This window comes from Akebia trifoliata, chromosome 16, assembly GCF_017979445.1.
Source record: "Akebia trifoliata isolate Shusen 1 chromosome 16, ASM1797944v1, whole genome shotgun sequence".
NCBI classification, from domain to species: domain Eukaryota; kingdom Viridiplantae; phylum Streptophyta; class Magnoliopsida; order Ranunculales; family Lardizabalaceae; genus Akebia; species Akebia trifoliata.
The window spans coordinates 31259659-31287604 of record NC_141390.1 but is presented as its reverse complement, the minus strand read 5'-3'; the positions used below and the strand labels follow the sequence as shown (position 1 = coordinate 31287604).

Here is a 27946-nt window from a genome sequence, read left to right as displayed (position 1 = left end):
ACCTTAGTTAAGAGACCATTAAAAGAAGAAAGTTTTACTAAATAGACAATCAAGTAACCGCTCAAAACTCAGTGGTAGGGTGGTTTAAGTTATTTTTCCTTTAAAATGATCCAATACGTTATCCTGTTCCTATAATATCGATAAGGTGTCTACCTAGCACGTTTATGATAGAGTTTGAACACCTAAGATCTTAACCGAACCATGCACGCAGCCCGTTGTTTTTGAATTCCAATAAAATGGTGCCACGTTTACATCTAATTTTCTTATAGGAACGGGACATCATCCTAGATCAGGACTCTTAAAATTAAGAGGCATAAAAAAAATTCGCAAATGGAAATTAGAAAATAAATATAAAAAAAATTACCATATTAGAAGTTCAATTTTTCCAAATTAGAAAATTTTCCTTTAAGAAAGAAATTGAGTTTCCATATATACGTGTAGGAGTAGGAGTAGGATGGACTCTCTCTATATAAAGACCATAACTCGTTTTACCTCTCAAAAAAACTCTAAATTTATTTTAATTCTGTCTCTGTTTCTCTCTTTCTCTTTCTCTGTCCCTGTCTTACAATGCCTAAGACTCCTTACTACCACTTCATCCCCACCAAAGCCGAAGAACGAGAGAAAGGAGAGGGAAGCCCCGTGTTTCCACTTCGTCCATTTGGTGCAGTGTTGGTGGATGTGAGAGACGAACCTCTAGTTCTCTTGGATCTCTTTAATCCTTGGGAGATCAAGTTAGTGCTCACAGACGACATTGTAAGTCATGGTGGACTCGTGTTGGGCCGAGAGCATGTCCATAGTAATTGGGACTTGGATTGGTCTACAATCAATCGTGGGGAACAAGCATCAATCACAATCAAAGATATTGACACTGGTAGCGAGTATAACTTGTTCTTGAAAAAGTGGAAAGGTGATGACATGTTCATAATCCGTGACAATTGGACCAGAGATTTTGTTTTTCGAAGGGATCTTAAGGTAGGTGACGTGATTGGGTTGTATTGGAATCGTCAATCTTCATCTTTTTGTTTCTCAGTGTTGAAGCGCGTTGGAACTGATTGACCAAGTTATCAAGAATAAAGGAGGAAGAAGAAGACCCATCTCTCTCTCTTTCTTAAGTACTGCATGGGAACGTTGAATGGGTATTGGGTACATTGTGGTGGTTTTTCTTTGTTTTTTAATAAGGAATTTAGATTGAGTGAAACTAAAATAAAACTTTGAAATTTTTATTTTGTTTTGTGTGGAGGTTTCTACTTTCTAGGTTGAATACAACTTCTTCTGTGGTGTGAGATGGGTTTGTTTAATTTTAGTAGGAAAATTTTGAAATTTACAGCAAGATCAATTTATTTTGGGAATAAAATTATGTTTCTAAATTATAGCAGGGTTACAATTGGAAGTAACCTAATCTTTATGGTGTTTCTATTTTCTCATTCATTAAAGAGAGTTTAGATCCTAATCTTTTGAATATATAACGTAAAAGGTAATCCTCAAGCGTTTTTTTTTTTTTATATAGAAAAGAATTTTATTTTGGATCTGCTGATCTTTTTCCTACTTTAATAATGAGTAAATTCTTAATGGGGGCTTGAAAATCAACTAAGTACACCCGTACATCCAATTGCATATGAGTTGGGACACAGGATCGGTGCCTTAAGTGGCACAATTTGATTAGAAAATAAACACATTGGGCTGCGTGAAAAATCGATGACTTAATTGATGATTATTGTGGAACACGGAAACATTTTATTTTTCGCCCTCAAAAACAAGTTAGGGCTCCCATTGAGGTTGAAGATGATGGATTTTGATTTTTTTTTTTTTTTTAAAATCCAAAAACATTATTTTTATTTTCTTCGTAATTTTCCCTTGATATGAAACTTTCTCGAATTTAAACCACACCAAATATTTACCAAATCCAAACTTTTTTGCAATGTCAAATATCCGATTGCCCCATACCTATCTAGAATTTCAACATGACATGATGATCATAAAAGTACGACGAAGAGTGAACTTAATGCTGAAGTGGCAAAGTTAACCTCATTCCATGGGAGTTTCACTCTATGATTCAGACTACAGATGGAAGAATTAGTTCATTATTTGCATCAAATTCAGTAGAAAGTAAAACTATATGATAACGTACTCAGTATACAAAATTCTTTTAATGCGTCCTTTTGGATCAGCGAACAGGGGAAGAAAAGAAAATAACAACAAAATATACAAAGAATCCTGCAATAAGTATGCCCCCATAGATTAATGCCTGAGAAGACTGCACGGGAAACTTGTATTCTAAGTCGCAACATTTCATCTTTTCCCGCTCAGTTACCAACACATGATCTACATACCTGTCACAAAAGAGTAGTCAACAATGAAATAAGATACAAACAACGAAATATCAATTATTACCAAAATACATGAAGATAATTAAGGATAACTCACTGTTGAGTAATAATAGAACTTTGAAGTATTTCCGAACTGTTCAAATGTGCGTCCTCCAACCGATGATCATATAAAAGGGAAGACAGATCTACAAGCTGCTCTTCAATATTCTGTTAACCAAGAATATCAAAGGTAACATATTTTATTAGTCCATCTCCATATTTCTACAAGATGTCTATACAGAAGTTTTGATTTAGGCTGACTTACATCCAAGTAGTTCTCTAACCGCTCTACTAACTCGTGTGGGAAAGGTTCGGGTAAGTTGGTTGTTTTCTTGTAAAATTTATCCAGCCATAGCTCGGTACTTGACTTGTTCTTTTTACCTTTTACTGGTACACCAAGAGGTGTTTTCAGAAATTCATTGGCAAAAACTTGTACAGCCTGCAAAACCATGCAGATATTTGGTGACTGTGAGTTCTAAGTCACCATGTAAAACAGATTCTCAATTTCATTACCTCTGAAGTATCCCGAATTTTGTGAAGTGCAGTATCGACACGTGCATATATTGTGCTCCTCTGTGACCAAGAAGAGAGAGATGTCAACATATGCATACTAAATAAAACATCTATATCCATACTAAATAAATGTCTTTCTCCAATTTCAATAATGAGTCATCATTCTTGAGTCTTGATGGGTATGGTGGACTTGAACCCACAACCTTGAAGTTGCTTTGCAATGTGTCAAACCGATTGAGCTGTGGGACTGAGCCAAACATTCTTGAGTCTTGGTTTCAATTTCACACAATGAGATTATGAATGACACTGGACTTACCAAGGCAACATCCTGAAGCATTTGACTGATTTGAGAAGTGTTTGAGAATGGTCCAAATGGATGACAACCTGTCGCCCAAAGCCAATTCAGAACTGGTCTTTCGTGTACATGTGAGGCCTTCTCATATGGTGCACTCAATCCACCCACCGCAGAAGCCAGGCCTGCCAAGATGTGGCGTTGTGCTTGCAACGGATAAGCATGTCTTTTTGCTGTTTCTGAAACGTAACTGTTGAAGAAAAACATTTAAGTAGGACAGCATTTAAAGTGGATTACATATGCTGTAACAATGGATCACTTGATTCCTATGAATTCTTCAAGTATAGACTAACTGAATAATGAGTTTAAATCCTCTCATCTCCCTTTTAGCTCTAATCAACAGCAGCACAATTGTGTAAAAATGGGCTGTGAGGGCCATACCAAGCATGAATGGATGAACCAGATTGATTAGATGATGCATCTACCAGTCAAGCCATGGAATTCTATACCCGGATAGTGCACCGCCCATACCAAGTAGGAGATACTAATTGCACAGCCATTCAATCACGAATTTAAGATCACTCCTCGGTCAATGACCTCATATCTTTATCTCAATATGCAGGAATCCCCACCACTATATAAACTAAATGATCATTTCTATGGTGGAGATGGGTCGCATGTAATTACATAGAAAAATGTTTAACCAACTTCCTACAACACTGCACTGATGTGGAGGTATGCAAAGAACCATAAGACGATTTTCCTCGAGATAAGAATGAAAAAATCTATCGTTCCGTGCACACCACCACGCAGCACAGTGTTGAACGCAGTGTTGTAGGAAGTCGGTATTACACTATTGTCAGGAACTATGCTACAATATTTCGGATCTAGGAACAATTCCACTACAACTATAGATAAGAAAGCTTTGTCTAAGTTTTAAAATGGAATTAATAGAAATCCTTCTTAGGAAATAGAACCCCTAGAATGAAGAAAATGCATTCTGCACTCACCTTAGTGGTATCTTTTCACTTTGATGTTGAAGGACAATGACAACATCCCTGCTTGCCCAGACAAGACTTTCATCCTCCATAAGAAGGTTCTCATCAACGTCAGCCAATGACAAAACAAAGCTGTCATGAAATGGATAAAGTGTTGTATTATAGACAATTCAGGAATTAGGAAGTAATTATTAGAACTACTCCACTTGCATGCTCTTGCAGCATGTAAAGTAGACCATTGGACCAGTGATATGCATTTTGTATGTTGTGGCAGCATTGACTTCTAAGCATTTGATAATCTTGAGCAGTTCTAGTATTGCAAAAAATGCCAGAGTATGCACATAACATGAAGAATATGCCTAAAAGAAGGAAAGAAAAGGGGGGAGGCCAAGCTGGCCACAAAGATACAGCAAGCAACAAAAAAAAGAAACTGAAAAAACAGAAAAAGCAATTGCAAACGCCTCATGCATCTCAAGTATCCAGGCAAGATTTTATTGCTAAGGATATATTTCTTGCTAAATGTGTCTTTTTTTCTTTTTCTTTTTTTTCTTGTTTGTTCTGTTACACCTCAGTCATCAAATATTCAAATCTACACAAACAAGATGAATCATAAGCAAAATTTTAAACCAGAACAAGATGTTTGAACCTCTCTAATTAGAGGGAAGGACGTTTAGGGGGGACTACAAATTACATGCATGTCCTTCCTGCCAGATAGAAGGTAATTGCATTTGATCACTAGCACAACATCCTGAAATAACAAACCCATCTGCATATGTCGATTGCCAAATTTACAGTTCAAACAGTTCCAATGTTTGCCAGAGCCTGGCCCCCAGACTACCCCTTGGGCTTCAGTCCTGAAAGGCAGCCATAAAAAGGCTTTTGACAAGAATTTTGCAGCTATTTAATTCTATGGCTTCCAAAACTTGGAATCAATAAAAACGGAAATGCTTTACGTGAAAAATAAGAACTTTTGTTGTAGGATGGGTTGTCTTGAATCACCATCTTATCCAGAATACTGGGTTAAGAAACCATTTCCACATTATAAAGTGACGTAAGACATCTACAACTCTAAGCAGTTTTCTAATTCTATTAGGTTTTATTTCTATTTCTAGTTCTAATAGGATTTATATTCCATAATTATCTTAGGAGTATAATTCCCTGTTAATTTCTAATTTGTTTTAAATTCGTTTTTATTATTTAGGCTATAATTACAAGTGTTTAGAAGCATCCAATTTGAGTTCTAATAGGATTAGAAAGTTAGTATTATGTTATAGATATGTTAAGAATGTTAATTTTTAGTATTTTAGTAGGTTTCTAAATTGTTATGATGAAATTATCTATATAAGGAGCTCCAAATCCGAAAATTAAGAATAAAACAATCATCAATTCAATTATCCTTTCTCTCTTAATTACTTGTTAGCTTTAGGCTTTATTTTCTTTCAAAATATTTTTTGTTTATCAATTGAATCTATTGATTCAAATTGATTTTGAGTGTTTCAATGAATACAACTTATAGAATCCATTGATTCACACGCTTCCGCTACGTTATAAAATTAGATCATGGTGCTGAGTAGAGGACCAAAAAATATGGTATTGACACGACTGTGTTACAAGATTTAGTACAAGTATCAGTTAGAGGGTCTGATTTGCTTACACAGGAATTACTCTGGTTCCATACGTTCTGTACAGATTCCCTGGTTTCTTCAACCCAATCCTTTTCTTATCCTTGCTGCGTTTATTGTTGTAAGTTGCCCAAAGAGGCCGATGCTTTATTATGGAATCGCTCGAACCATCATTCTCGTCCATCCAATGCTAGTGAAATTAATAAAAAGTTAGAACAAAGTGCACAACGTAGAAACATAAAACCATAGAACTTTATATAAAAGGTATTTCAAGAACATACGAAAGATACGAGGAAAAAAAAAACAAAAAGTATCTAACCTAACATTGCATACAAAATATACATGTACAATATTTAGACTACCTGGCGGATGAAAAATTTACTTGACAGAGAAGGATCAGCAATCTCAAGTAAACCTGCAGCAAGGATATCACCAGAACGTTCCATTTCCTGCAAAAAATGTAAATTGCAACATCAATGGAATAAGCAATAATAGCTTGTCACGAGGAAACCAGAAAACAAATGGCAAACAAGACAATGTATATCTTTCTGGGCATTGTAGACCTTCCCGATGAAGTGTAACAGCAAATATTAGCAATCATTTATTTGATTTCAGGAAGCAAGTAAAGTTCAACGTAGAGGACATAGAGAATAAAAGATGGGATTTGTATGTTTTTTCAAAGTTGGCAGTCTTTGGCTCTCGATTCAAGCAAAAAAGATATTCTGGAGATTAACTCCATTTGCAGTGTGTTGGGGATACCTGCAAGGAGAGGAACATTCACATTTTTCATGGGAATAAGACCTTTTTTCCCAGAGAAATGTGTTTAAGGAGTTCAAGGATGCCTTATTCTAAGACTTTTGTTTAGACATGATATGGTTTGTGAGAGGATTGGTTAAGGGAGGAAAGTTTTTGGTATGCTTTTTTTTCCTGTTGTAGATAGTTCTGCTCAACCTCCTATCTGTTGTTTTTTTAGTCCTTCAGTAAATTATATACCTTATTTTTTTGATAAAAAATTGTATACCTTATCAAAAAAGGAAAATAAAATACAAGAACTAAGAATAGAAGGGCGGTTAAAAGATGGTAAGCCCTAGATGCCAAATTATGATGGATCATTTTATGAGCTATAAGAGATGAAATTTTTGCTTCACTGCTCCAACCATGCAAATTTTCACCCCAGTTGATTAACAAATGTATTTGTGCAAACATAAAAGGATGTTTGTGAAGACCATTTTCATGATTAAAAAACGTGAACAAAAACAGAAGTCAAGAGCAGAACCAACTTCTTTAAGAATAGCACCATCCAAATACGTTTTGGTATGAACATGGAAACGTCCATCCTGCTTTGTTTCGTGTAGGGAATGACCCCTCATTGCTTTTGAAACAGCAATAGCTAGCTTTTCATGGCGATGTAGCGCATGAGAACCTCCAACAATTACCACTTCCTGACCAGCATGAACCATCTTCTTTACCTGATAAAGGGAAGGGGAAAAATCACTAAGCACATAAAATATTTCCATTCCCCAGTTATCATAATACAAAGGACCACTATGGATGTTGAGAAGATTTTTCTTTAAAAATATTACCGTAAAATAAATTTATAATATTTTGGAATTATCAAAAATATAGAAGTTAATCTTTAATGAAATACTATTTATGAAATTTCTTCAAAGTTTTCATTCTATAAAGGGTCTTGGCAAATTCAATATTAGTCTCCAGAATCAATGTCATATAAAATGAAAAATCGTAAGAAGTACCACGGAAATATTTTTCCGTGGCCATGCATTGGGGGGTGGGGGAGCAATAAAAACTTATGTTCATTTATCATATTGGTCAACTGGAGCAAATAACACCAACGTTTTAATTCCCAAAAACAAGGTCTTGTCACAGCTGAAGCATCAGAAAACTTTGCACAGATTAAATCTGAATTGAAACAAACGGTTTCCTGTCTGGAAATCCTTCCCCTGCCCCGCACATAAACATATCTTGTTCGGGAGGACACAACTGACCTCTGTTTCAATTGTTTGGATATCTATACTGTAATTATGGCCTCTTTCCATGATGTTGTACCGATTATGATTTCGTAGGACAATAATAGGTATAAGCAACCTTGTAGTCAAATCAACAGTTTCAAACCTGAGCAAAAGAAAACAAATATGTTAACAAACATTACAAAAGGTTACAAAGAAAAAGTAAGTACAAGTGTTGATAAGGATAAACAAAAGATGCCCGACCAAGACATGAGAAAAAATTGTGGTGTAATGCACAATTGGGTGTTGCAAAAATCCAGAGAAAAATGATTCTCTGGTTACCAGAATAAATTTTCATACCCCAAAAGCTAAGGGAATGCTTTGATAAAATCAGTAGCATTGATAGGCAGAATCCTAACATCAAGAACAAAAAAAAAAAAAAGTTTATTCATGTATTAACATATAGTTTTTAATCTTCACTTTACAAATTTGTTAAAGACACCATACAAACTACTGAGGATGGCTAAGCAGATCAAACCAGCTCTGGGCTTGTTCCATTATTAAGTTCCACGGTATATTTGTAAGGTGTTTACATACTGAAAATTCAAATTCCCTAAAGTGATGTAAAAAAAAAAGAGAGCACATCATCATTCATAGCCAGGTTTTACTACATGCAGTATCCTTTAAGTGGAATAATATCAATCAACTCACAAAAGAAATTTCGTAACATGATATTGTTTTGTATGAAGATAAAGTACCAAATACCTTACATCTGGAGCTATAACATGCTCAATGGTGGTCGAGATCAGAGCTGCGAGCTGTCCCATGAAAATATCATGAGTAGAGCTGGCACTAGCAGCCACTGAACCCCCAGGAAAGATTAAATTCAATAGACGAGGGAGTGTTCTATAACTGACACTTCCTTCCTCAGTTTCTATCTTGCCATATGTGCAAGGGCCTGCAGAGAGGTCGACGACAACAAATCTGAAATAGCACAACAAAGGATTAGACCTGGATATATATATATTTTTTTATTTTATTTTATTTTATTTTATTATTATTATTATTATTTTTTTGGGGGGGGGAGGGTTGATTAAACATGGAATTAAATCACTTTCTGACTGGATACTTATGACTATAATCAACTCAAAACGGAGGAAAAAATATAGTAGTTAATAATGTTCTGCACAATAAAGTCTGTAAAGCAACAATAATTTCTGGATCTTCCCAAATTAGAATATCATGGTTCATACAAAATGGAAAAAAAAATACAGATCAAAGAATTTATACGAGAACTGAAAGATGCAATGGTCCAAAACAGTTCATGTCTCACAGAAAACTAGGAGAACAATGGCTAAACAACATAGTAGTTTCAGATTAAATGGTTCCATGATGTGCTTGTAAGTATTTTTCTTTAAAAAAAATAAATAAAATAAAATCATAATGCTCTAGCAATCAATTCCATATACCCAGACTGCTCAGGAGTACATGTCAAACATACCTGCCAGAGCCCAGCCAAACTTGAGATGCCCCACCTCCATCATAACGGTAATGATAAATGTAGTCACCCTCCTGTTTCTTCATTTCTTCCTCCGTCAGGTCGGTAAGTTTACCATACATTAAGCTATCAAGATCAATATCCTTCCTCCTAGGATCCATTCTGACCTTTAAAAGCAGTAGAAGCAGCAAAGAGAAAAATGGTAACTATTAGAAAGTCCACCATAACAGTGATTGTAGAGTTAACACAATAATCATATCGTACATGAACATGGTGGTACTATTATTATATTAAATATAGCGACGTAATCTTTGTAATAATTATTACCACAAAACAACAGGGAAACTAATAAATCTTGAAGATTGGTAGGTATACCTTATCAAAATTGACAACAAATATTGCAATTGGGGCAGGCCTGTCCATCTCCACCTCTGCTGCAGAATAACCTCCATGATCCATATCAAATGTGAAGGAATATAACTGCTGAAATACTGGCTCTACAACTGTTGCATCCACCTCAAAAAGAGGGACCTGCCTTCCGTATTCACCCTAAAAATTGCAAGGAAACTATTGCACTTTATTTCATGAAAATAATATCTGTAACATTTCCGAAGAAGATAGAAATAAGAGAATAACCCAATATAAAAAAATGTTGGAATTCAAAACAACAGTTACCTCTCTAGCAGTCCCAGTAGGAACCATAGCATCCTTCAGTGCCTTCTCAAGTGCTATTAGCTCTGGCTGTCCTGCCTATATTTTGAAGATATATATATGTATGTATCTTGATTAGAATCAGTCATAGGAATTCCCATATGAGAAGTATAAAACACTAAAACCCTCATTCATGCTTTCAACCATTTATTGGCATCAACCATTAACTTCTACTGCATTAGAGGGGGAAAAAAATTCCACACTATAAGATTGATTGGGTTGATATAGCTTCTTCTTTTTTTTACAACAGAGGTGTCCAGACCAATAGGCCTGACTAGCAGGGGAGAGGCAACAAACCTCTTGGAGCACCATATCGCATCCAAATCCCCCAAGTACATGCAATATCTCACAAACAACGCATACTAGGTAAGCCAGGAGGGTGACCAATGAAGGGGCTTGAACTCAAGACCTCTCCCTTTTTGGAGGAAGGCCCTAGCCACTACGCCCAACATTCGTTGGTTGGTTGACATAGCTTTAGAATCACTAATTTCACAAGATGTTGTGGTGGCAAGGCTACTGTACAGGTTGAAGGTGCAACAAATAGGCTTAGGTATTGATCTTTTTAACTATAGGTTTTCTCCGTCAATATACAGTTTTCTCAAACCAGAGGTTGTGTATAAGTCAAAACTAAATAAGATCCAATATATAGGAATTGGTTCAAACAGAAAAACAATGATCTTATGTGCTATTTGGCATTCATAAGCAATTTTGATTAAACTATCTTGCATGCTACATAGCATATTTAGGACTATTGGTAATTGGAATAGTATTCTTAATCCTTTCAACTGATTAACTTCCAGTCTAACTGCTGTGTCAAGGGCTATGACTAAATATATCAAGTTGAAAACAGCCATATAGAAAGAGTAAAATTCTTTTTTAATTTCACATCCTCAAAACAAATAGTAATAATTAACACAAAGACCAATCTATAGGCACATGTTAATACAAAGCCTAGAGGCAACATTTTTGTACCAAAATTAATGGTAAAAGAAATAAGATAACTTTAAAATCCCAGGCATGATTGTAGAAACTCAGACAAGTTAGTCCCTCTATTCCAGTTGCAAATAAATGTCTAAAGAAATCAGCTAGCCCGCACAAATTGTAAAAACAGTTGAGTGGATTCAACAGATTTTTCTATACTTCTTCACGTGGTGACATAAATTAAATGCTTATCTTTCAGTATCCACCCAATTCTTTTTAATGTTTTTCTTTACTTGGATTACATCACAGACATTTAGAACACTACTTCTCCATCCTTTGACGTACAAATCCTAATATTTCCCCTATTCACATCTATTTAGGCATCCACCTTCTTAAGATAAAGATATAGTACACCAACAAGTAACAATGCAAATTAATAATTACTCAAATAACCAATAGAAGGAAAAAAAAAATCCGAAAATAGCACACACAAAAAAAACAGTTCAATGGTTATCTCAAATGAAATCATCTGCGGAGAAATACGATTATGTTGACCAAATTACAAAAAAACTGAAAACTGAAAACCAAGAACATGAACCATATACCAGGAAAAAGATCGAATAGTTTACGAGAAACTTACAGGAAATGCATTATAGACAATATGATGTTCGATATCAAGTGGCTCCCCTGTCTCCATACATGCTGGTCTATGTGTTGGGAAACTGGTTTTGAGAAACGTTTCCAATCTGTGTGAATCTACCATGTATCTATAAGCCCCATCACCATTGAGACCAACAAGGACAACATTAACTTCAAGTGGAACCTGGAATGGAACCTGCAGAACATTTTTATAATTCATACAAATTTCTACTCCAAACCTCAATTTCCACCATTAAAGTACCAGATTTCACACATCCAATTAATTGAGCAAAAAAAAAAAAATCAAATATTAATTATAAAAATAGATGAAGTTACAAAATTTCATTAACAAGGCCGAATCTACTAGTATTGAATTAATTATAAAAATTAAGATTATCAGTGATTTCAACATGAGAGCTGCACACACTCATCAGAACCGATTAAAGTAAATATCGATCACTGATCACTGAAAAAACCATAATTTAGCAAAATTACCAAAAGTTAATTATAAAAATAGATAAAGTTACAAAATTTCAGTAACACAGTCAAACCTACTAGTATTGAGTTAATTATAAAAATTAAGATTATCAGAGATTTCAACATGAGAGCTGCATACACTCATCAGAACCGATTAAAGTACATATCGATCACTGATCACTGAAATAACTACAATTTAGCACAAAATATGAATTACAGATTGGAATTAAATGAAAATTTTGGATGATTTGATAATTGAACTAATAAAATAATAAAATCGACTGAAATTGAATGAAGAAGAATTGAGAAATGATTACTTCCGCGCGTGAATGGAGCATCCGTCGAAGATCGAATCGAACGCTTTCTTTGACATCGTGAAAGGCTCCATGATGCCATTGTGGGTGCCCTGGATCTCTCCTGAAAGCTTGAGGCGCAGATTCAGATCGAAGAAGAAGAAGTCCGAGAGAGAAGACGAACAGAGTTAAGCTAAATGACTGTTTCATTGTTCTCAGTATGTGATTTCGTTCTCAAGTAGAGAAGAAACGAAGACCTTAAATTTGGGTGTTCTGAGGAGAATCCGCCATGGCTAATGAGTTTCAGAGTTTTGGATCGACTGAAAGAAATGGAGTTTCACTTTCTAGGTCACGTTCCACCAAGGTTTTAAAACTCGTTTTCTCGTCCATGCCCGATACCGAGTTGTCTCGGAAAACTCATCTCGTTTCGTTCGAGTCGTCTCGTTGCCGAACGAGACGATGGTTTTACACCATTTAAAAAATCGGGAAAATTTCTGATTTTTGTTTTGAAATCATGGTTTTTAAACTCGGTATCACGTCTCGTCTCTTTCAGCTCCGATACCGAGTCGTCTCGGACAAGTTTTCCGATACGTTTGAGATGTCACATGAGATAACTCGAAAATTTGTATGTGAGACGTAAAACTTGGTAAAAAAAATGACTATGTGAGTTGGTCTCGTTCAGCTCTGATACCAAGTTAACTCGGGTGATACATCTCGGTCTCGGATGAGTTTAAAAATCATGTTTGAAATACGAACTTCTATTGATGGGAGAAAGAGAGAGATTACTTGATTTGGAGGAAGAAGTTTTTTTACTAAACCCCTTTCTTCTCTAGTTTATTTGATTGAGAAGAGGAGAAAGATCGATTTGAGATTGAAAGGATAGGGTTTGAAGATAAAAACAGAGGAGATATCATTCGTCTTGGAAATCTCTGACGAGATTTTTGACATCTCGTCTAATATGTATCGTTCATCTCACTTGATGCTATCAAACCCTAATAATTTGTTTGTTTGTCTCGTTGTTAGGTAATATTGAGACGACTCAAGCGATACGTCTTGGACGAGTTTTAAAATCATGCCTTCCACTAGACTCAACTCTTAAGTGTGTGCATGTGTTTCAGTCTTTTCTTATGTGCACCCATTTGTGTTTGTATAATTATGTAAATGTCGATATTTGGAAACGGCTGCAATTCTATCGTACACCTAGACGCATGGTTTTTAAACTCGGTATCGCATCTCGTCTCATTCAGCTCTGATACCGAGTCGTCTTGGACGAGTTTTCCGATACGTTTGAGACGTCTCGTGAGATAACTCAAAAAATATAACGTGAGACATAAAACTTGATCAAAAAAATGACTTTGTGAGTTGGTCTCGTTCAGCTCTGATACCGAGTTAACTCGGGAGATACGTCTCGATCTCGGATGAGTTTAAAAATCATGCCTAGACGAGAAAATTTATCCCACGGCACACCTTAGGTAAATTATTTTCTCACATGCTACTCTCTCACATTGACTCCAATCCCATAACTAAAATGCATTTTTTTTTTTTTTTTGAAATTTTCTTAAAAGCAATCAACCTTCAAAATAAAATTTTCTATGACTATTTTTCGAAAAACTCGTATTTTGCTAAAAACGAATTCACTATCATCATGCATACCCTTTGTAGATTACTAAAGAGATTTCTTTTGAAATTGAGATATTCGGGCCTCTTAAAATACCTCACATGCACCAAGTAATTTATGGAATAAATCCTTGAGGATGGCCCCCAAGGGGATTCAAACTCATGACTTCAGCTTACCAAGGCGTAGTCTTTGCCATCTCACCAACCCTTGGAAGTTAGCTTAAGAGATGGTTATACTCATAGTCACCAAGTCATAACACATATTTAAAACGGCAAGGGGAATTTCAGGAAAAAATGGAAAAGAAATGATATATAAAAAGATAAAAAATAAAAAAAGGGAAAAACATTATATATAGGTCCCGTTCGACAACCATCTTTAGGGAGCCAACACCTTTATCGTATATAGGATAGAAATTTTAGATTAGACTGCTTTCTATGGTGAGGAGATAATCCTCACAAAATAATCAGCCCAATCTGAAACTTCTAACCCCATCAAAAGTGGTTAAGAATTCTGGATTATCAATTTTTTATCATTAATTTGTAAACCACTTTTGATAAGGTTAGAAGTTTTGGATTGGGCTGATTTTTTGTATGGGTGATCTCCTCACCATAGAGATCATCATCATCATTATATATATATATATATATAGGTCGGGTTATTTTGACAAAGTCCTAAACAGAGTTTTGTCTTACACGGCTAAAAAGTTTCGGAATGAGATGATTTTTTGTGAGGATGATGTCTATAATCAATAGATCATCCTTACAAAAAAATCAGTCAATTCTAAAATTTTTAACCCTATGAAAAGTGGTTACAAACTAACGGTAAAAAATTAAAAGTTCATGATTCTTCAACTTATAAACTGGAGTTAGAAATTTCAGAATTGGCTGATTTTTTTTTGTTTCTGATGATGATTTTCTCTTCATAGAGATCATCCTCACAAAAAATCAGCTCATTCCTAAACTTTTAGTCTATATCCGACGATTTTTTATTGTGAATGATGAAAGGAAATGATCTACTTTTAATTTTGAACATTTAGATGTATTTTTTATTTATTTCGACGATTCATAACAAAAATTGAAGAACGAAACTGAGACTAAAAAACAATGTAAAATGTCGAGCTCACCACTTTTTATATATTGTCAAGTTCAATATTTTTATTGTCGAACTCACCACTTTTTATTGTCGATATCACTAGTTTTATTTATTGTCGAGCTCACCAATCGTAAGCTTAACGATAGTAAAACCCATCGATTTTCGTCTTTGAGTTTTTTCCAAATAAAATACATGAAAAGATCGACTAAAAACTTGACATAACGACTTGTGTAGATGATTTCAAGCCAAAAGAATCATTCTCTTTTTAAAAATGAAGTTTAAGAATTGACAAAATCTTAGCTTTTTAAATACATCTTCAAAATTCTTTAAAAATCCTTGAAAATGGTTTCTTCTTCATTCTCAAACTCTTTCCATCGGAATGAAGTCTTCAAAACTTGATAGGTATGTCGAAAATCTAATTTTTTTTTTCTTTTTTTAATATATACAAAAAAAAAATGGTGAGTTTGAATGATTCTAGTTTCAACATTTCAATTGTGAGAAATTTCTAAAGTGGGATTCAAGGACTGATTAGAAATAAAAGTTTTACAAAATAGGCTATTAAGAGCAATCAAAAAACTTAGGGACTAATTAGAAAAAATTCCTTCCATCAAGATCCTTTAAGTAATTTTTCCTATTACAAAAATGTGGTTAAAGTAATTATTTCAACATTACAAAGCGCTTAACACATTCAAACAACTATCAACAGTTGTTTACAATCAAGGTTGGGCCCATATAAAATACTAAATCTAACAAATAAAAATCTGAAAAAATAAAATAAAGAGAGGGAGAGAGAGAGAGAGAATCAATTGGCACCCCAACTTTACGTATTCCCAATCAGTAACTTATTTGTTTATTTTAGTTGGGGTGAATAAGTAAAAGGTCGGTTCCTAGTAGCTATGGTTGCAACTCGGGTGGGTTGGGGATCAATTTGCTCCCAACCCACACTTGACAAACACCAACCCGTGCTCGCACCCAACTCGGCCTTGGGAATGAGACACTCAATCTTATCAGGTTCAGGTTCGGGCAACCCGATGTATATGTCTGAATCCAACTTGGTTTGGTCCGATAATTTTTATTTATTTAATTTTTTTTTTGTGCCAAACTCGAGCCTGAATCCTAGCTAACTATGCCCAAACCTAACCCGGGGTCAAGTTGAACCCATCAGGTTACCCACCCAAGTTGCAAACTAACGAAGTAGCTAGCATCTCTCTTTTTTCCAAGAGAAATATTTTGCTTACTAAGGGTTGTTTTACTCAAATGAACTACCGCATCAACAATTCAACACCACAACCCTCTAAATTTCTTCAAGTTAAAGAACTATGAACCGTTCATTTTTTGTTTTTTTTGTTTTTTGTTTTTTGTTTTTCTGTAAACCACTTTTGATGGTGTTAGAAGTTTTGGAATAGGCTGATTTTTGGGGAGAATGATCTCCTCATCACAGAGATCATCCTCACAAAAAATCAGCCCGTTCCAAAACTTCTAACCCATGTATTGAAAAAATGTTTAGTACAATGTTAGGCTCTCTGTAGGGCCTCTAAACGCCACCCAAAAAATATACATATTGAGCTTGATCTATGATTTTAAATATGGACGGCTACCAAACTTACACACACACACACACACACAGATATATATATAGGGTGGGGTTCCTACGACCCCCATTACGACTCACATTGCGACACACCATTTGTCTTATATGGGCAAAAATGTTTGGAATAGGCTGATTTTTTGTGAGGATGATCTCTGTGATGAGGGGATCATCCTGGCAAAAAATCATCCCATTCCAAAACTTCTAACCCCATCAAAATTGGTTTACAAAAATTAGACGGTCTAAAATTTTTCAACTTGTAAACATGGGGCTAGAAGTTTCATAATGAACTGATTTTTGGCAAGGATGATCTCCTCACTATAGAGATCATCCTCACAAAAAATCAGCCCATCCAAACATTTTTGCCCATATAAGACAAAACGGTGTGTCGCAATGTGAGTCGTAATGGGGATCTATGGAACCTGACCCATATATATATATAGGGTAGCGTTCAATGGCAAACATTTTGGCAAACACATTTTTCAAAACATGGGTTAGAAGTTTTGGAATGGGCTGATTTTTGGTGATGATGATCTTGGAGATCATCATCACCAAAAATCAGCCCATTCCAAAACTTCTAACCCCATCAAAAATGGTTTACAAAAAATGGACGGTCCACGATTTTTCAACTTGTAAATTGGGGGCTAGAAGTTTTGGAATGAGCTGATTTTTGGTGAGGATGATCTCCTCACCGTAGAGATCATCCTCACCAAAAATCAGCCCATTCCAAGACCTCTAACCCATGTTTTGAAAAAGTGTTTGCCAAAATGTTTGCCATTGATATATATATATATATATATATGGGAGCGGTTCGGCAGCCCTAAAGTTTGCCAAGTTTGATGCGAAACATTTTTTGTAAATCACTTTTGATGGGGTTAGAAGTTTTGGAATAGGTTGATTTTTTGTGAGGATGATCTCTACGGTGAAGAGATCAGTCTCACAAAAAATCAGCTCATTTTGAAACTTCTAACCCTAGTTTACAAGTTGAAGAATCGTGGACCGTCCAATTTTTGTAAATCACTTTTGATGGTGTTAGAAGTTTTGGAATAGGCTTATTTTTGGTGAGGATGATCTCCTCATCATAGAGATCATCCTCACAAAAAATCAGCTCATTCCAAAGCTTCTAACCCATATTTTGAAAAATGTTTGGCACCAAACTTGGTAAACTTTAAGGCTGCTGAACCGTCCCCTATATATATATATATATATATATATATATATATATATATATATATATGGGTCCCGTTCCCCACCCTAAGCTTTACCCTACACTTTAACAAACGTGTTTTGTCCTACATGGGTTAGAAGTTTTGGAATGGGCTGATTTTTGGTGAGGATGATCTCTATGGTGAGGAAATCATCCTCACTAAAAATCAGCTCATTCCAAAACTTCTAACCCCATCAAAAATGGTTTACAAAAAAATGGACGGTCCACGATTTTTCAACTTGTAAACATGGGGCTAAAAATTTCGGAATTGACTGATTTTTGGTGAGGATGATATTCTAATCATAGAGATCATCCTCACCAAAAATCAGTCAATTCCAAAATTTCTAACCCATGTAGGACAAAACACGTTTGTTAAAGTGTAGGGTAAACCTTAGGGTGTTGAATATGTATATATATATATATGGATGGCGTTATTACGACCCCTATTACGACTCACATTGCGACACACCGTTTGTCTTATATGGGCAAAAATGTTAGGAATGGACTGATTTTTTGTGAGGATGATCTCTTTTTTTTTTTTTTTTTTGAGCTTGATCCATTATTTTAAATATGGATGGCTACCAAACTTCCACATAACTCCCAAACTTGAAAATTAGTTTTTTTTTTTTTTTTTTTTTTTTTTTTAAGTTCATAAAATTCTGTCCTCTACTATCTTGAAGCATCAGATCATGTTTTTTGGATATCATAAGGTGAGCCCAAGCCCCTTAGTGTGGGTGAAATCTTTACTTAGTAAGGCTAGGCAGACTCTTTTTCCATTCAATCAATAAAAAAGTCGTGTTATAGGCTTACAACCCAGTAGTAAACTAGGTGGGACCTAAGGAAGTGATGGGTGAGTGGGTCCCTTTGGAGTCTCATGCCACATGTACATTTATGAAGTCCCTGCTCAAAATATTCTCCTGACGTGACATGTGCTAGAAACATTGATTTTTTTTCCTTGGGATACACAACTGCACATATTGATGGGGATGTGCAGATGTGTATTCTGAGGCATGAAATCTATAGTTCTAGCACATGTTACGTCAAGAGAGTATTTTGAGTATGCCACATGGGAGAGTCAGATCATCACGACTCTATTCCTCATCTCATTTAAGAGATTCTCACATTGGTACTTTGGAAAAGACGAGTCATGTTGGAGTGACTTCACATTTTACATCCATGCACCCCAACCTTTACTTATTCTCAACTATTGACTTCTTTTTTTGGGGTGAATCTCCATTTCGTGCTTGAATACGACAAAATTCCTAACCTAGCAAACTGTTCATTTTAATTCCCAAAACATGTTTTTCCAATGAATTCATCATTTTTATAATCAATGATTTTGTTGATAAAATACTAGTAATTTTGTCATATCATCAGTGATCTCGTTGATAATTTATTAGCGATTCATTGATTATAAAAATGACGAATTCATTAGAAAAACATGTTTTGGGAATTAAAATGAAAATGTACTCAAATCGGAATTTTTTCATAAGTTGCGCAAGATTTGGGAAATATCTCTAATTTTTTTTTTTTAATTGGATTGTAATAAATAAAACTTGGGAGGGAGGGCGTATATATTTATAAAGATCCTAGATATATTCGTAATCTCGTTGATGAGATTCTCTGTAATTTAGGAAAGAAGAGAATTTTAAAGTCAATCTCGTATTATTCAGGAAAAAATTTAAAAATGTTAAATCCACAATATTCTTTGCTCCATTAAGTATATCTACTTGGCATAATCAGCCCTTTTTTCCTTCTTATTTTGTTAGATTAGATTAGATCGACGGTTGTTATTGAATGAGTAGGATTTTTATTTCCAAATAATATTCTTAATTTGACTAAAGCAAATTACATGCATAAGCCACTATAGATTTTTTAGAATGTTAAAATCACCTCCTTGAAGATTGTGCTTTTACGAAAGACAAAAATATAAACAATGCTAGAGTGACTGTTCACTTTGTTCGACACGTAATTGACGTGGAGGTCATCAGAACCATAGATTATTTTCATTCGAATCTCAAGGAAACCATTGATGATTCTGAGAATACCTCCACGTTAGCTCAATGTTGAATGCGGTTGTTCGTTAGCATCTAAAGCTTGGTCAAACCTAGGTAATTAGGGAGGAGAATACAATTTGCTGAAAAATTGAGGGAGGTAATTCAGAAAATCCTTTCCATATATAATTTTCTAGTGCTTGAAAAAAAAAAAAAAACCCATTCCATAAATGTTTAGATGAAGGGAAGTTTATAAATATAGACCCAAATGTGCAAAAGAGTACTTGTGTGGGATTATTTTCTTGGTGTCTTTCAAAGGTGTACCCATGCAGTTGTTTATCCTCATCTCCATAGTTATTTTTTCAAGCTTTGGAAGTTGGAGATTAAGCAATGCAGCTTCATCTCCCATTTCTAAGACAATAACTGTTACACCATCAGGCCATGGAGATTTTGCTACAATTCAACAAGCCATTGATAGAGGAGTCCCCGAAAACAATGAAAAGTGGATCCAAATCAAACTTACTAAAGGGATTTACAGGTAATATATATATATATATATATTATATCCTTCATCTTAGCAATCTATCTAAATTTGTACTAAGTGGGTCTCTAAAATTTTGATCCATTTGTGTTTGGGTTTCATTCATGTTGATGCAGCGAAAATGTTACAATCCCATATAACAAGCCATACATCCTCTTGGAAGGTGAAAGTAGCAGTAATACAGTGATTCAGTTTAGTAGTAGTGTAAATATATGGAATGCTACTCTTAGAGTGCATGCAGATAATTTTGTGGCCAAACGCATTACTTTCAAGGTGAGGAGACAACTTTTGTTCTATTTTAATCTTGAGTCGTGATAATCTGACTACCCCCACGTGGCATACTCAATCAACTACTTGACGTGACAAGTTTGGGAATCGTCAATCCATGCTCATCAGGAAACACAGTTTCCTCGAGAAACACATTTAATATTTAATTAGGGTGTGATAAATGCCATTTTCTGAACCTCAAGTAAAAGACCATTTTTTATTTTTTGTTTACAAAATTATGAAAAAAGCTGAAGTATTCTTAGGTTGTAGGGTTTATTTCTAATTGAAATGAGGGCATAATTAAGGTAATTCAGCTAAATGGGTGCCCTTTTTAATTTTGGAAAAAAATAAATTTATTTGTATGACTTTCGAAAAAATAAAGGTAGGAAGGTAAATTCAATTTAATGGCCATAGGCAGTTTTGGTGAAACAGCCTTCCTTTTTTTTTTGTCCTTTAAAATTTTTAATCCATATTTAATTTCTATTCATACTGAGCCATATTTGAATTTCCATATATTAATTTTCTTTTTTTGCTAAGAAATTACATTGACTACAAAAAATAGATATAAAAAGTCCAAAAAGGACCCGAGACGAGCAAAACAACAAGCACAAGCACAAGCACTAGAACTACTTAATTTTTTTTTAATAAGAGGTATTATTATTAGCAATTACTAGGCAAAAGGCAGATTTTGAACCTAGGTCATGCATATTGTATCGATACTCATAGACTTTAATAAACTTAGCAAGCTAACACCTTTAAATACGAAATGACTTATATACTCTCGCCTTGTTTTTAAAATACTATGATTTAAGGCCTCTTGTTTACTAACATGTACCAACTTATCGGGTGTCATGTTTCACAGAATACTTATAATCACAAACTTGGACATATTTTTGACCACCCGAGAGAGCAAGCAGTTGCTGCTTTCATAACAGGAGACAAGAATTCTTTCTACGAATGCAGTTTCATTAGCCTTCAAGATACATTGTATGATGGACTCGGCCGCCATTTCTTCTATAAATGTTATATCGAAGGCACTGTTGACTTCATCATGGGCAATGGGCAGTCTGTTTATCAGGTGGGGTATGAAATACTGAAAATCGCCAATGTTTGGGAAATGTGATATCGATTTCCATTGTGACACAACCTCTAAACTGGAAATTTCGATGAGCGAAGGCCCACGAATTTTAGAAACCAAATTTCGATGATCTAGGACTGTTGAAATGTTTTATGTTCCTTAGATTTGACGGCTTAGAACCATCGAATTTCTCCCATCCTCCGTCAATTTGACGGTTTTGACCCATAAAAAAAAGACTCGCTAATGAAAAATTCGACGAACTTGGGCCGTCGAATATGGGCTTTTTTCATGCGAGATAGTTAGGTTTTCAATTTTAGTTTCTTGGGAACATGCCTGTATAACTAAAAAATAATTTCTTCTACTTTTTGTGTAGCTATGCAAAATAATGACTACTCCCGGGCATAGAGGCGGTTATATAACAGCTCAACAAAGAATGAGTGTGGATCAACCGACTGGTTTCGTGTTTAAAAATTGCATCGTGGTTGGAGGGGGTCCAATTAATCTTGGTAGAGCATGGGGACCTTATTCAAGAGTACTATTTTTCCGATCACAGTTTAACCTCCAAGTGACTTCATGGGGCTGGGAAGCTTGGGAACAAAAGGGCAAAGAGTTAGTATTTTTCGACTTTGAATGCAGATATTTTACTCTTCAATGCATAATAAAACAAAAACAGAAAAAAAAAATTGTTGTGTCCCCTTTGTCATCAAATAGGATTATTAGATCAAAATAACTATCGCTCTTATATTTTGTTACCACATATATAGTGTTTCTTTGAGCTTGCTATATTTTGTAGGGTTGCAACTTGGGGAGACTGACCCAAACTCAACCCGATGGATGGGCGAGCCTGGGTTGGGTTATATGGAAAATGGGTTGAGCTTGGCTAAGGAAATCTCAATCCAAATTGAATTTGGGTTGAGCTCGAATTGAGGTTCTAGGCAATTCAACTCAATCCAAACCCAATGTTAAATATTTAGTCATCGGTGGATTTGATTTAATATGGACTGTCTAAATAGTATTTAAATGATGGATTTGAAGGTTGTGTGCAAATTTATTTACTAGTGATTTTGTTTGTTATATTGCATTTCTTTTTTAAGATATAAAATAAATAAAATTTATCTGTTGATCAAAATGAAACTGTGGTTTTCTAAATGAGTTCACGTCCAAAATTACCTAACTTGGGCTAATCTGATTTTAGAAGCTCGATCTTGGGTTGAGCTTGGGTTAATGAGCTCTAACCTGATGGTTGGGTTGAGGGTTCTACAGCTTAGGTTGACCCTCGAATGTGCCAAAACCGCCTAGACTGCACAGCCCTAATATTTTGTTACCATATATATAGTGTTTCTTTTAACTTGTAATTTACCTGGTTTGCCATTTGTAGGGATGATATAGTTTTTGCAGAAGTGGATTGCACTGGACCTGGTTCGGACACTTCAAGACGTGTTCAGTGGGAAAAGAAGCTCACTCCTGAACAAATCCAAGCGCTTGTAGGCCCAAACTTCATCAATGCAGATGGTTGGATTGAAAAACAACCCTCAAGTTACTAAATGGACTCATGTATTCTTGATCCTCTATGAACTTGTTTTCAGTGTTGTTGAGTCCTTGTGTCCTTGGATGCGTATGACAAATTTAAATACAGGGGAAATATTGAAGGGGTGCTTTAAGTTCTTTATAAAGAAGATAAAAAATTAAAAATGGGTACATATTGTCAGTGGCGGAGCCAAGATTTTGCTCTTGTGGGGGCAACCAAGAGCAAATGCCTTTTGTGGGGGCAATCACTACAGGAAAAACAATCTGTTGGGGGCAAAAACAACGAATTTTCTTATCCGTCACTATTATTTGTCGTAATAATTCATGTAACCTCATAGACTTCGAAAATGCTTGTGGAGGCAAGTGCCCCCATTGCCCCCAATGTGAATCTGGCCCTGCATATTGTTATCATCCTTCTTATAAAAATCTAAGAAAACTCTGTTATGATCTTTGAAAACACTTGTGTTTTCCACCGAAAAATTTTTACTCAAAAAAGTCAATTCGAGATTTCACATAATCCTAAAAAATCACACAAACTATATGTATCGAGGGCATCCACAATTTCAAAAATTACCCTCGTTATTGGTTCTTTTGCGAGCAAAAAATCACTCATTTTCCCTCGTTCAATGGTATGTTCATGTTTAGAGAAGTATCTCAATGAAAAGCATCTATGGTTCATACTCACTTCCACATCAACAAAGTACAAAATGAGATCAATCTTTGAAGTCACTTCAACATTATTCAAAAAAAAAAAAAAAAGGAGAGAGAAACTCTAGAAAATTTTGGAAAAATCCATTTCAATTCACTATAAAATTAAAACATTTCAATCATGAAGGAAAATTTTGCTATTTTATAAAATAATAAATATTTGACTAATGATAATCTTACTCGAAAATTTTCACTCGATCTGTATTCAGTTGATGTGGTAAGTGCATAGAACTATAGATTTTCTTCCTTGTGTATCCTGAAGAAAAAGATCTATACATGGTTCTGTGCACTTGCCACGTCGACAGAGTACAAACCGAGTGTAAATTTTCGAGTCCGAATATCGTGACTCTAAATATTTTTCCCACTTTAATTTTAGTAAATGGTTAAAAAAATTATGCTTTATCAAACAATAATTTTCCGTAAGATATTTTAACACCGAAAATAGTTATTTACCATTTTCGAAATTAAGCTGAAATGAGAATTCAACAATTTTTTGGGCATGTTTTTGGTAAATCAGCCTTTAAAAGGAAAAAAAGAAAATAGTTTAAGGATCTCCACCAAGCAGACGACTGGGATGGAAAGAAATTAGGAATTAACCTTGGGAAATTCACTATAAACAAATATATGAAATTTTTTTTAATGAAATTAGGGAAACACTATCCTCAACGCTGAGGCTCTGTATCAAGCAGATGATTGGTTGAGGTGATAAGAAAGTAAGAATGTGCAAGAAAAAACGTATCCCAAGGAGACATTTTGCGTTTCTCTAGAAAATCAATACCGATGTTTTGGAAATCCATGTTCTTTTCATCTTATCTCAACAGTATGTTTAATGGAACAGCCTGAAAAGGCTCCAGCCTCAAGGACATTTATGACCTTAAGAATTTTTTAGAGATTACATATATTTCTAGAGAGAATAATATCCGTTTACTCGACTCATCCTACTTGAGTTATTCGGGTATGGGTACAAATTTTTTATCCGATTAAGAATTTGAATAAATTTATCTGTACTTATTTTTATTTGAATATTTTTAGGGTTGGATATGCGTCTTATCCAACCTGAATATCTGTTTATCCAAATTTGATATGGTAAATTCATAATAAAATATATGTATTACTCAAAATTAAGATTTTTCCATCATCTTCACAATGAGGCATATATTTATATCTGACTTGGATATCCACTTGAAATTTGGGTATAAGTCGGATGCGGATATCATTTAAAAATTCGATAAATTGTCAGATATGGATATCCTTAGCATAAGTGGGTAAAAAATCAGTTATAGATAACTGGATATAAAGTTGGATAATGATATGAAAATAGCTTCATCCGATCCACATCTGATCCATTACCAACCCTAGCCGCACGTTGGTTTGAGGTTGGAAAAGTCTTCAAAAGAAAAGAAAAAGTATCAGGAAAATGTTGAACTGACTTCCTTGGACATTGTGCTGACGTGGCAATCTACAGAAAACCATAGATTTAGAGAAATCTATGGGGCAGACCTATCTATTGCAATTTTATTACAAATACTCCCTTACTTTATGAAGTTTGTTATTGAACAAACCTTACTTTATAAATTAGGCTAGTATGACTAATTTAGTAAGATTTCATGAGAAAACTCATAATTAAAAGAAAAAATTTAAAAACAATATTATTTTTTAGCTTGATTGAAGGTTTTGAAAATAGATGGCTACTAGCTCCCAAATTTAAAATTAAAATTCCATGACGAAAAGTAACATTTTTTTTTTCAAAGTTATTAGAATTTTAATGTTTATTACTTCGACTACATTGACTTTGTTGGACACTGCATGCAACATAGAGCTGATGTGGCAGTGCATAGAAACTGATTCAATGATTTATCAACCTTCTCATACCCTTCCCTGCTTTAACTCATTGTTACGATCGATCGATCGGTGATTCTATCATTCTATGCCACATATACATTTATGAAGACCCTGTGCGTATTCCTTGTCTCATTTATAAGAGAGAGCTTATATTTCTACACCAACTTTTGCTAATGCCCCCAAGCGCTAATTATTTGGTGATTTACATATGAATTGGGGTGGCGTTAGCAAACGTTTGGGTGGCAATAGAATCTTTCTTCATGAGATTGGTACTCTAGTGTCTTGCTCGTGCTGAAGTGACTTCAAAATTTACTTCCAAGCACTCCCAACTTTTACTTATTTAAAATCATTGACTTTTTTATTTTTTATTTTAATTGAGTGTAAAATATAAAAGTTTGACTACGAGTATAAACTCGTTTTTTTTTTTTTCTTTTCCATCAATAAAAAAAAAAAAATAGATAATGTAGGCTTAGTAGTAAAATAGGTGGGAATGCAACATGTATATTTATTAAGAAGTCCAGATCCTATGAACCCAGGGTGAAGGATAACCCTTCTCCATAACTCAACACATGCCACACAAGCCAAAATCCAAAGGATTGATGCCTAAAATTTTCTTGGATAATGACTTACGTGACATGTGATGAGGTGTGGGAGGAGGGTTTCAATCCTCCACCTTGGGTGATCATATTATCCGGAATCTTTATGAAAACCTTGGCTATTCCAGGTCTCATTTATGAGAGTCTCATATTAGTACTTTAGGAAAATAGAGTCATGTTGGAGTGACTTTAAAAATTCACATAGATTCACATTTGCTGATGTGGAGGTGTGGACAGAATCATAGATGCTTTTTATTCATATAACAATGAAAAGCATTTAAGGCCACGTATGCATATGCATATGCATATCCACATCAGCAAAGTGTGAATCGATGTAAATTTTAAAGTCAATCCAATATTATTCATGAAAGAATACAAAAGGTCGACTAGAATTCGAGAATATTTTTTGCTCCCTTAATTTTATATATATATATATATAATATATATATATATATATATATATCTACTTGGCATAATCATCTCATTTTCCTTAATTATTTTTGTTAGATTAGAATGTTATTAATTATTATTGAATGGGAATGATTTTTATTTTCAAATAATATTCTTAATTTGGCTAAAGCAAATTACATATGCCACCATAGACTTTAGAAAATTTTAAAATCACCCCCTTGACAATTGACTTTGATAAAAGATAAAAATATGACCAATGCTAGAGTGACTACGCAAGACACTGTGTCGAACACTTAGCTAACATTGAGGTGTGCTCAGAACCATAAATGCTTTTTCTCATAATCGATATCGTAGCCATAGTTAGCAATTCGGTAGATGGGAAAAAACGGTACGAAAATAAATTTGGTACCATTCGGAATAGCGATGTATCGGTTCGCTCGAAAATTTGGCGAAAAAAACGTAGGACGGTAAAAATACGTTACGGAAATAATTCGAGAATGATTCGGATCCAACAATTTTTAAAACTTTCAAAATTTTGAATATATATAACATATGATATGACCTAACAACTTTAATCTACTAATCAAATTATCAATACTTAAATTAAAAATATTTTAAGTAAACAATCTACAATCACATTCATCCAATAAAATATATATTCGTAATTAAATATTTAGTTTTTATCCATTTAATAATCAATGTAAATGAAAAGTATAAAATATGATATACTAATTAATGCCAAAATCATCATGTCCCATGACCTAATTAAATTCAAAAAGAAATTTCTTGTCATTTCTAAAAAGTTATTAATGCGAAGTAGATGGATCAAATAACTCGTAAAAAAAAAAAATCTTCACAATTAGATGTAATTCCATCTTCCTTTTCAAGCTCTCTTCACGATCATCATTAACGTATTCTAGAAACTCCCCAAGTTGTTCAAGATTAATTATTTATGTAGGGGCGATTTTCAATTTAGGGTTTTTTTTATCCCTTCTCTTGAGTTTTGAAGTGAGAACTGAGAACAGGGAAATACGAAGTATTTTATTAAAATACTTACGGAATATATGTACAAATCGCGATCTATTCGTTGGGATTCAAAGATCCGCGAATTAATCCAAATCGAAACTAACGACAGTTTTGATCGGGAAAAGTATTATTCATCTAATTCGTTAATCAATCG

At 34.5% G+C, this 27946-nt stretch overlaps 3 protein-coding genes across 3 annotated transcripts; 2 read left to right on the top strand and 1 right to left on the bottom strand.

The window, feature by feature from the left end:
* The first annotated feature begins 567 nt into the window (after positions 1-567).
* LOC147383560 (B3 domain-containing protein At5g26805-like) lies at positions 568-1056 on the top strand. Its single transcript, XM_086427311.1, has one exon. The coding sequence runs from the start codon at positions 568-570 to the stop codon at positions 1054-1056; it is 489 nt and encodes a 162-aa protein (XP_086283437.1).
* Positions 1057-2081: 1025 nt separating this feature from the next.
* Positions 2082-12641, bottom strand: LOC147383559 (uncharacterized). The gene is made up of 16 exons (XM_086427965.1): positions 12322-12641; positions 11529-11723; positions 9932-10006; positions 9632-9805; positions 9260-9423; positions 8524-8742; positions 7798-7924; positions 7072-7260; positions 6154-6240; positions 5824-5981; positions 4182-4301; positions 3196-3421; positions 2880-2939; positions 2632-2805; positions 2425-2534; positions 2082-2330 (listed from the first exon to the last, which is right to left on the bottom strand). Exons 1-16 carry the CDS (start codon positions 12505-12507, stop codon positions 2165-2167), a joined length of 2430 nt encoding a protein of 809 aa, XP_086284091.1. The 5' UTR covers positions 12508-12641; the 3' UTR covers positions 2082-2164.
* A 7457-nt stretch (positions 12642-20098) lies between these two features.
* Positions 20099-23226, top strand: LOC147383558 (putative pectinesterase 55). The gene is made up of 5 exons (XM_086427310.1): positions 20099-20334; positions 20454-20610; positions 21467-21682; positions 22056-22291; positions 23061-23226. The coding sequence occupies exons 1-5, from the start codon at positions 20123-20125 to the stop codon at positions 23224-23226; spliced, it is 987 nt and encodes a 328-aa protein (XP_086283436.1). The 5' UTR covers positions 20099-20122.
* The last annotated feature ends 4720 nt before the right edge of the window (positions 23227-27946 follow it).